Source organism: Rattus rattus, chromosome 8 (assembly GCF_011064425.1).
Source record: "Rattus rattus isolate New Zealand chromosome 8, Rrattus_CSIRO_v1, whole genome shotgun sequence".
Classification (NCBI taxonomy): Eukaryota; Metazoa; Chordata; class Mammalia; order Rodentia; family Muridae; genus Rattus; species Rattus rattus.
In genome coordinates this window covers 59,433,034-59,443,872 of record NC_046161.1, presented here as the reverse complement: position 1 = coordinate 59,443,872, position 10,839 = coordinate 59,433,034, and the positions used below count along the sequence as shown (strand labels likewise).

General features: G+C 50.1%; 1 protein-coding gene across 1 annotated transcript in view; it reads right to left on the bottom strand.

The window, feature by feature from the left end:
* Positions 1-3,826: 3,826 nt before the first annotated feature.
* The window catches only part of Igdcc4 (immunoglobulin superfamily DCC subclass member 4), a 33,320-nt gene continuing 26,307 nt past the window's right edge, over positions 3,827-10,839 (bottom strand). The window contains 8 exon segments of the mRNA XM_032909787.1: positions 3,827-4,252; positions 4,696-4,860; positions 5,408-5,636; positions 6,116-6,221; positions 7,707-7,844; positions 7,987-8,157; positions 8,301-8,428; positions 9,018-9,201. Coding sequence (XP_032765678.1) covers positions 3,836-4,252; positions 4,696-4,860; positions 5,408-5,636; positions 6,116-6,221; positions 7,707-7,844; positions 7,987-8,157; positions 8,301-8,428; positions 9,018-9,201 — 1,538 coding nt within the window. The 3' untranslated portion in view covers positions 3,827-3,835.

Sequence of the window (10,839 nt, the reverse complement as noted above, 5' to 3'; positions counted from 1 at the left end):
TTGGCATGTTCTGGGCTCCGGAGAGGTCAAACTGGTGTCCTGAATTGCTGTCATTTTAAATTCATCTTGACAAGTGTTTAATTCTTCTTTATCACAACCTTGGTCTGAGAGTGATATGCAAATAATGGCTATTCTGCTGCGTGCAAAATGTGCAGTATCTCTCTGTATGATCTGTCAATTAACTCGGAGCCTGGCCCACCAGTCACTTTGGGGGTGGTCCTGGGTATGACAGCCTCTGCTGGCCTGTGATTCCTCCCACTGAAGAGGCACTTTCTAGGCTCCTTAGAGATCTCAGCTGTGATTCTGAGATGTGTGGAGTACGGGTCTGAGCGTGGAAAGTTCTGAGACCGTACGCACTTGAGGGTATTTGTGAAGGAGTGCACACTTGCAGAGTGAGCGTAAGGGTGCACCGGTAGCCGGCGTATCCCAGGTCAGCCGTGATGTGGCTCAACACATCCACGGACCACAATTTCAAAGGGTTGGCAGGGATCTGATACAGTCCTCCAACTTAGGAAGCATTCACGTGGTGTGCGTGTGTGTGTGTGTGTGTGTGTGTGTGTGTGTGTGTGTGTGTGTGTGTGTAGGCAAACACTCAGTACACATGCTAGGAAAGTTTTCAACTGCACAATGACATTTGCAGCCCCCTTTTAACTTACAAATTTTTAAAAATTTTTATTAATATTTTTATGAGTACAACTACACTGTTGCTGTCTTCAGAAGAAGGCATTAGATCCCATTACAGATGGTTGTGAGCCACCATGTGGTTGCTGGGAATTGAACTCAGGACCTCTGGAAGAGCAGCCATCTCTCCAGTCCTGAATTTTTTTTTGTAAATATGTGTGTATCCGTGTGGGGAGAGTGTGTGCTTATGTTCATGCTTGTTTCCTACATGCTTACTGAGTGGGAAAGAGGAGGCAGGGGTTTTTTGGTTTTCTTTTCTTTTTCTTCAAGTCAAGCTTTCTCTGTGTAGCCCTGGCTGTCCCAGAACTCTCTGTAGACCAGGCTAGCCTTTGCAAACTCAGAGGTGCACCTGCATCTGCCTCGTGAGTGCTGGGATTAAAGATAAGCGCCACCACACCCAGCTGAGGCTTTAGGTTTTTTCTTGGGCCCATCTTCTCTACTCTCAGATTTTTTCTGTTGCCCATCCTGGCAGGAAATAAACCTCTTGGGTAGGAAGACTGAGGAAACTCTAGTCAGTTGGTTCCTAGTACACATCTTGAGGCTGCGGGATGCCTCAGTGGTTGCCAGTGTTTATTGCTTTTGCGGAGGACCCTGGTTTGGTTCTCAGTGCCCATCCTGGATGGTTCACAGCAACTGGAAAAATCCAGTTCCAGAGGATCAGAAGTGCTCTGGCCTCTGTGCAAAGCAACATGCAAAAGAAATCTTTAAAGTTAAAAGAGAGAGCAACATGTCTGGAAAATAGTTTATTAATTCATTACAGGGACAGATACATGATCAATGCCTTAGTGTAACACTAAAGAATATCATATTTGTAAGGAGGAAGCATGATGCTGGAAAGTGTGAGGAAATAAACCAGCACGAAGGAGGGACAGGTAAATGAGTGAGCAAGTAAGTATCAAGTGCACTCGTCATGCTTCGAGAAAAGAGAGGTTCTTAAATGAGACTCAAAAGAACTTAAGGCATCCATGGTAAGCGACAAAGGGATTAATACCCTGTAAAAGGCCAATAGACTCTTTCCTAATAAAACCTGCTGCTACAAAGTCACAAATCTAACACTCCCCAGTTACTCAGAACCCAAATCATATATAACGCTAGTGAGTACTGGCTACTTTCTTATCAACTGTGAGTTATAGGCAGATACCAGATTTATTACTTATTTGCTTTTGAGAAACAATTTTCCACCCAGCCTAATGGGTTATAAATTGTCTCATTTGCAGCTGTTTAATTTAAACCAGAACCTCAGTGCTTGTTAAACAAGAACATGAGGAATGACTATGTGGTGTGATGCTAAGAGCCTACTGTTAAAACGGTTATTTCATTCAAGGCAAGGGGGGTTGGGGGTGGGGAATCTAACCAGGAAAACAAAATGAGACTTTTGACCTTCAGAGCAATGAAAAAACATCCGGTGGTGTTGGCCATGGCCACTCTGAATGCTGCAGAAGTAGTTCAAGTGACAATCCTGTCTTTAACGAGATACGAAACCAGCATTAATAATCTTTAGTGTTATCATAGGCTGGCTGAAGGGGGGGGAGGAAATGTAGGTGGAGTCATACATGAGTGACACATGAGGCTTATAAACACAGATGTTTCAGGAGCTGCAACTCCACTGAAAGACAAAAAAAAAAAAAAAAAAAAAAGAAAGAAAGAGAAAGGAAGGAAGGAAGGAAGGAAGGAAGATATAGAGAGATAGACTGGTTATTTCTAATTTGGCCCAGAAGCCAGAGTTAACGGTTGGTGTGCCAGCCGGTAAAATAGAAAGATGTGCAGTGAGAGAGCACAGATCCCACATTCGATGATCCTGGAACACGGCTGAAGTGAGAAATCAAGGAGATGGTATGGCTTCTGTGACTCAGGAAATACCAATCAGGCTTGGCCCTGTGTGGTAAGATGATTTCCGGATTCAGTGTAAAGAAAGATAAAACAAAATGGGCCAGCCGCCCTTTTCCTGTGCAGAGACTTCCCTTCTAGCATCTTGGAGGAAACTCTTGGCCACCCTGAATCCAGTCAGGTTCAAGGCTCCAAGGTCAGGGAGCTGAGTCACTGCAGCTCTGGTAACTACCTTCTCCTCACCCCTTCAGCTTCGGCCAGGACTGCATGGCAAAGCATGCACCCATTTCTCTGTGCAGATGGGGGGCAGTCATTTTACTAAGCCTTTTGGTATCAGTGCCTACCCCTTCTCAGGGCTTCCCTGGTGTGGCCTGGATTCATCTTCCATAGAAAACCTTCGCATCTCAATACCAAGGAGACGGCAGCCAGGGAAGCTACAAAGTCTTCTCCAGATCTACCTGGAGTGGGTCATCTGCCCAGGAAGGCGGTTGGCAGGGGAGCTGTGGGGACCCAGCGGTCACACTATGGTCTGAGGCAGACATGAGGTAGTCATGTTGTTAGGGAAGGGTGCATAGGTTGAACTCAGGGACGAGAAACACACAACACAAAGACAAGCGTGGGAGACAGAAATGGAAACAGCCGTGAGGAAATAAGGGGCATCATGGGAAAGAGAAGGGCCCCAGGATTAGGGAGCAAGATGACATGAGACAGACCACCAGAACAATGAAGGGGCAACGAGGGATGGGGGATGGGGGTGGGGCGAAAGAAGATTTCCCAAACCAGGCACTTCCCAGATTACAAAATTAGGTACAGAGCTGCTCAAAGGAGAGCTGGGTTCACCCAGCCGTCTGGACCTTAGGAGGCCAGGGGGATGACGGCCGTGCTGTTGCCGTGTCGTAGGCCTGCGGTTGACTGGCACTCCGCTCAGCACAGCTGATCGAAGAGGGGCTGGCACCTCTTTGTAGACACAGCACTGGAGACACTCTCAGAGTGTAATAAAAGGCTAGGTGACAAGGCTAAAGCTCAAAGACCTGGCACTGATCACTGGTACACCGTCCTGCTATGGAGGGTCAATCAGACCCCAGTGACTGCTTCATAGGGAGAGGTTTCCCAGCTCAACCAGCACACACACACGTGACTTCACACCTGTCCATCACATGCAGCTGTGTCTCAAGTCCCTCCTGTATCACATATGTGATGCAAAATATAGGGGAGAGAATAAAGTTCTCCCTCACCCAGGCCAAAGGATCCTAGAGGCTCCAAAGGGCTTGTTGATATCTCTGATACACACATGTGTGGCCATGCATGTCATGTATCAGCCTTCTGCTCAGGGGACCTGAGCAGAGGAGACAGGGGCTCTGGGAAGGCTTGGGCTGATTTCTAGAGGACACAGGGCTTTGGGCTGGCAGCCTTTCCCAGGGGCCTCCTCTACAGCACTGCTGGGCTGGAGGTCTGAGCAGGAGCAGGAGGCACTGGCTGCTTCTGGCAAGCAGGTGAGCCTCTCTGGCCCAGTGGTTGCTGGTTGGCACTCTCCCAGCTCCCTGCCCAGCCAGTCTGCTCCTTGGGACAGATCCACAACCCCGGCGGTGGGAGGCAGAACCTCTGCAGGCAGGGCCTCCTCGGGCTCCAGGTCTTGGAGGTGGAGGTCAGGACATCCTTTGGATGCACCGAAATCGGAGTGGACAATGACTTCAGCCTCCACCTGATTCCTGCAGGCTGGGGACGGCTTCTTTCTCCCGTTGCTCTGGCAGAGTGGGGAACAGAAGGTGAGCATCTCTGAGGATGGTCTTCAGAGAAATGATCAAACACGTGTAGGGTGGGGAGAGGCTGACTCCCCATTGGACAACACAAGCACAGTTCCACCTGAGATGCTCAGGGTCTTGTAGAGGCGAGAAGTACAGGATGCCACGTTCGCCCTCACTCAGGCTACCAGAAAGTACTAGGCACAGGACCTCCATAAAGAGCAGCAGGGGCTGACCGTATCTGAGGGGTTAGGGCTACCTTCAGATACTCTGTAAGTCTACTATAAGCCATTAGGTCCAGGTAAAGAAGGGACCGCTCCAAACTGGCTTCCTGTCACCCGCTCCCCTTTGGAAGCTACAAGGTCTTCCAAATACCTTTCTGTCCCTGGAAATGCATAGGGCTTTCCCCTCCTGCCTCCCTCTTCCTCTCACAACACTGACCAACCTTTATGGCATCATACACCAGGGCCTGCAGCAGCAGTGTCTGCCCAGTTCCGGCTGGAGGCAGCAGAGCCCGGGTTAGAGCCGGCCGTGGACCACTCCCCTGGGGCAGCTCACAGCCTGCCCAGGAGCCTGCCCAGTTCGGTCCCCCTGCCTGAGCCCAGGAGATCTGCAGAGAAAGAAGAAGATAGTATGGTATGCAGGGTCCAGACCTGTGGGCCCCTGTTATCTCCAGATAGGTTCTGCGCTAAAGCCCTTCCTCCAGGCAGGGGTAAGAACTGAGGTTGGGAGGATAGGAAGGGCGGAGTCATAAGCCTAATAACACTTGATGTGCAAAATCGCAAAATCGGAAGCTCCCAAACCTGGTGGACTCTTCCTTATTGCAGAGGAAAGTGGAGAGATGGGAGGACTGACTGTCCATTTGGTCAGGGTGTGCCACCAGGGAACCTGGCCTACGGTATCTCACCTTATCCTGGGGCCAGCCCTATTTGGCCACAGCAAAGGGACCAGCTTCTTTTCTCCATATTAGGTTAGTGAGGAGAAGTATGGGTGCTCGCAGCTCTGGTGCCCTTCCAGGTGGGGCAGACAGACTTTCTCTAGATAGCTCAGGGCCTGGTGTGAGTCTCGCCGTCAGAAGTTGTGCTCTGGCGCCCCCTAGTGTTTGATTTGGGAATGGGTCCGTGTGAGTTTAGGACCTACCGAGACTCCAGCCTCACCTTTCTCTTGGAGTGGCCTCGGCAATCTGAAACGCTGCCACCCATAAGGCTGTGCACTTTAGCCTTGTCTTCCACATCCGAGGGCGGTGGGGACCAGTCCTGGGGACGAGGATGCACGAGGGACTCCAACTCATGGGCAGCGGGGACACTGGGGGGCCCGAGCCGAGCTCTTGAGTAGAGTGCTGGGTTCCCAGCGGTGGCTGTGGAGGACAGTCCGGGGAGGGCTTCCCTGTGAGCAACAGGAACAAAGCTATGGGTCAGACAAGAGTAGAGGATTTGGCTTCCTGGTGTGGTGTGATCAACCGGAAAGGAAGGAATACAGTCCATCCGGCCCCACCCCTCAAATGGCACCCTTCTTTGAATGGCGACGTGGAGCTTTTCCATCTAAGCTTCCAGCAGGGAAGCTATGAGAAAAGCCCACAGGTAGCTCAGCCTGCTCTGAGGTGAGGGGAGGCGGGTACGGGGGGGGGGGAGGCTCCCCTTGGTTTATTCTACAGTCTCATGTGATCAACGCCTCCAATCCTTCATCTCAAAATGCTAATAAATAAATTATCGACTTGTTATTGTCCTGACGATGGAGCCCAGGGCCTCGCATGAGGGCAAAAGTAGCACTGAACTCCACTCCATCTCCATAGCTCTAACTATATCGGGGCTTCAGAGGCAGCCCTTCCTGGTAACTCTCTTAGTCTCAATGGTTCCCTCGTTCACCTGTGCGAGCTTCGTCGCAGGCCAGCACACATGCAGGCCAGGAGACAGAGAAGTCCCAGGCAGACGCCCACGATGATGCCTGTGACAGAGTGCACATCCAAGGAGTCTGGTGGGGAGGAGAACAGTGTAATTCAAAGACAGTACGGCACAGTGCTCATAAACCAGAGGTGAGGGCTTCTATGGAACACTGCTAGCCTTAGTCTCTTCAGGGTGCTCACGCTTCTCTCTCTCTCTCTCTCTCTCTCTCTCTCTCTCTCTCTCTCTCTCTCTCTCGTTTGTTTGTTAGTTAGTTAGTTTGTTTTGAGACAGGGATTCTCTTATAGCTCTGGCTGTCCTGGAACTCACTCTGTAGACCAGGCTGGCTTTGAACGCAGAGATTTGTCTGCCTCTGCCTCCCAAGTGCTGGGATCGAAGTTCTGTGCCACCACACCTGGCTTGGAAGCTCACTGCCTTCTGACTGAAGTACAGAAAGCCACAGGACCTTACTATAGTATAGGCCTCATATTGAGTCCACCATGGTCTTCTCTGCTATGCACCACCTGCCTCTCTTCACAAAACTGGACTCTGTAGAATCAGATTTTCGGTGAAGAAGTCTTCCACTTGGCAACAAGGGCTTCGTGGCGTATATATGTTTAATCTAGATGGGCTCTAGGTGTGGTGTGTAGTTACGTGTGTGTGTGTGTGATGTCTGCATATGTTCATGTGGGGAGGCACACAAGGGAATGTATGTGTGGTGTGGAGGTCAGAGGTCCACCTCGAGTGACTATTTCAGCCCCAGAGATATCCTGTCTTTGCTTCCTCGGCAAGGATTACAGCATACACAGCCACATCCAACTTTTACATGGATGCTGGGCATTTGAACTCAGGCCCTCATGCTCCATGATCCTATGTGTGGTTGGTGCCCCGTTGGCCCATCTTCATATCTTCAATAATTTTTCAATAAGGGGCCCTGGGTTCTCATTTTGTATCTTTTTTTAAAAAAATATTTATTTAATTATTTATTTTACATATATGAGCACACTGTTACTGTCTTCAGACACGCCAGAAGAGGGCATCAGATCCCATTACAGATGGTAACCACCATGTGGTTGCTGGGAATTGAACTCAGGACCTTTACAAGAGCAGTCAGTCCTCTTAACTGCTGAGTCATCTCTCCAGCCCTCATTTAGTATCTTAATTGAACCCTGTGAGTGTCTGTCCAGCCTGCTGTCCACTTCTTCACGGAACTCAGGAGCTCACCAATGCTCCAGGCAAAGAGAGATCCGTATGAAACCAACTCTCTGATGTCTCTGACGTTCACATATGAACTGTGCCAAACACACACACACACACACACACACACACACACACACACACACACAGAGAGAGAGAGAGAGAGAGAGAGAGAGAGAGAGAGAGAGAGAGGATGAAATAATAAAAGACCCCTCAAAGCTGACAGTCCCTCTATCAAGCTGTCACTGCTCCCCATCCCCCACTCCCAAGGGCTCCAAAGTAAAAGAAATGCCATTTCCAGAAGGCAGGGCCTTGGGAGCCAATCCAGGGCTCTTGGGACCTCAGGCTGCCCAAGGCCCTCCTCCCTCCTGCCTGGTACCTGAGAATGTCTCCTGTAGAGTGATCACATCTTGCAAGCGGGAAAAGGGCCCAGGCCCCACCTCGGTCCGGGCTCCCATCTTGAAGAAATACCGAGTGTCACTCTCTAGGCCATGTACCTCTGCACTGAAGATGTTTCCTGTGGTAGGGTGGCAGGTAGAACGTAGGCAGGAGGCCAGAGCGCCATGGGCAAGCCAACTCTGCACCAGACAGTAGCTGCAGCCTCCGCTCTCGGGAGCCCTCAGAACAAGAGGGAAGGAAGCAGGGATGAGCGTCCTTACCCTCTGTGGTGAGCAGTGTCCACTGGTGCTCCGGCTGGGTGTGGTTGTTGCTGTAGAGAATTAGATACTCCACGATCTCGCCGTTGGGCTCCGTGGGGGGACACCAGTGTAATCGAACAGTGGATGGTGTCAGGGGGCTCAGACGCAGGTCAGAAGGAGGTGTTGAGGGCCCTGCAGCGCAGGGGAGGGGGTGAAGAGTCAGAGGCACGGCCCCTACTAAGGGTTAGGGGCTGAGGGCACAGCCTCCTCTTCTTCCTCTTTCATTGGACCCAGACAATGGTGACACAGGCGGGAAGAGGGCAGTGGATACTCACGGTCAGGCAGGGTGGAGCGTTCTACGACAGAGCCAAAAGGCCCATCCATATCCACACCATGGGACTGTACTGCAAACTCGTACTTGGTAAATGGTTTCAGCCCGCCAATGAGGATGTCTTCTCCAGAGCTTCCAGGAGAAGGGATAGGACTAGTGCCCTCAGACAGGCCTCAAGCCAGGCAGAACCCCAGACATAAGCCCCTGCCTCCAGCCAGGCCCCACCCTGCTACTCAGGGTGCTACTACTCAGGGACACTAACCTCCCCTCCCACACACAGCCAGGCAAACGACAGAGAGGTCGGACATATGCTATTCCATATCTAATCTCCAAAGCAGACCCTTCTCTCCTCGGGGATGCCTTCCTGAATTAATCTAAGTTATTCTTTACTGGGGGGACCAGTCACTTCTGAGGTATCTACCTATCCTTGGCTTAGTTTATCTCTCTTGGCTTTCACAGGGCGTCTTCTCAATCAGACCAGCAGCTCCTTAAGCTATCTTCTCCATGATGGGAGGGCAGGGTCCCAGCCAGTGGATGGCATCCCACTCACACCAAAGGGTGACCACACACTCGGTCATTAGGGGTGGGACCAGACAAGTCTCCCTCGTTGTTACCCCCTGGTCAGCAGTCCTAAAGAGACTTCTGTGTAGATTCTGGGTGTGCCCTAGCCATAGCTGAGCCCGCTAGTTTACTATTCCAGTTGCCCTCCCCTTGCTGATACCTGGTATAGTAGGTGACCAGGGAGGCATTCCTGAGCCCCCAGGGGCCGAAGCGCACAGTGTAGTTGACAATCTTGACTGTGGTAAAGTCTGGCTTCTTCCACCGAAGCCAAATGGAGGTGGAGCTGTTTGATTCCGCGTGGACATGGGCCGGAGGCAACGGTGGCCCCCTCTGGATAGGCAGATCTAGAGGGGAAAATCCAAGTGTAAGGAGAGTGGGCAGATGTTCATTATGTAGTAGCCCAGGCTAGCTCTTGCCTCTGATCCTCTAGCACAGGGGTTACAGCTGTGGGATACCATAGCTGGCACCGGGCCTCTATTTTGATCCTGTAAGTTGGGTGACGTTATTCCTGCTGCAACTGAGGCTCCCAGGAGTTGAAGTGAATTTTTGCTAAGGTCACACATAGAGTGACTGTGACACATCCCATCACTGATGAAAATGTGACAGAGAAAGCATGCCATGACTCTGGAGCGAGGCTCCTTTGGTTGAAACTCCTTCTCTGTCACTTACTGGCTATGTGGCTTTGGAGAAGTTGTGGGATTTCTCTGTAGCTCTGTTCTATATTCTTATATGGATCTGACGACAGCACCTACATCTCGAGCTGCTGCTGCTTCTTCTTCTTCTTCTTCTTCTTCTTCTTCTTCTTCTTCTTCTTCTTCTTCTTCTTCTTCTTCTTCTTCTCCTCCTCCCCCACCTCCTCCTCCTCCTCTCCCTCCTCCTCCTCCTTCTTTTTTTACATTTGTTTCTTTAAAATTCTCAATCACTGTGTCTTCTCGATCACACATGTATTTGTTGTGTGGAGGGAAGGGAATGAGCGCTACTCTATGCATGTGGGGGTCAGAGGACAATTTGGGGAGTGCCGGGAAACAAGCTCAGGTCATCTGGCTTGTACCAAGCACCCTTCACTTGCTGAACCATCTCACTGGTCCCCTCATGAGGGTTCTTAGGAGGTTGGATTAGTTAATACTTACAGCGTGGGTAGAAAACTGTCTGGGATACTATTTGGTGATGACAAATGTTTATTAGATAAGCATGAAACAAATTCCCAGAGAACAGATATCTTATTCATGCTGCTCATTGCTAATTTTCCAGAACAGAGCTGGCACGTGGTAGATACTTAGTAAAACACTTGCTGAGTGAGAATATCACCTAGCTGGAATTAGAACCCAGGGTTTTGGCTTCTGACTGTCAGAATGGATCATCAAGGTGACAAACCGCTGTGTACTTAAGAATTATGGGATGGGGTTGGAGAGATGACTCAGTGGTTGAGAGCACTGACTGCTCTTCCAGAGGTCCTGAGTTCAAATCCCAGCAACCACATGGTGGCTCACAACCATCTGTAGTGAGATCCTATGCCCTTTCCTGGTGTGTCCAAAGACAAGTACAGTGTACTCTGGTATATAAAATAAATAAATAGGGGTTGGGGATTTAGCTCAGTGGTAGAGCACTTGCCTAGGAAGCGCAAGGCCCTGGGTTCGGTCCCCAGCTCCGAAAAAAAGAACCAAAAAAAAATAAAAAAATAAATAAATAAATAAATAAATAAATAAATAAATAAATCTTAAAAGAAAACTATGGGACAATCTGATGAATCGTGTGGTATAAGTGGATGTGATCTTAAAAACTGTCTAAAGATTAAAATTAGAGCCAGGAATCACGCATCAGACATGGAGTTTCTCTTTCCAAACTTTCCCTATTTGCTCTGCTCAGCTTGAGAATGAGGGGCATGTCTAGGACAGGAAAACTCCTGCCCAGGAGGGTGTGCTGGGTGGCTGTGGCATGCACACTGTCTGCTGGCTGGTAAAGAAAAGAGAAAAGGAGACTCT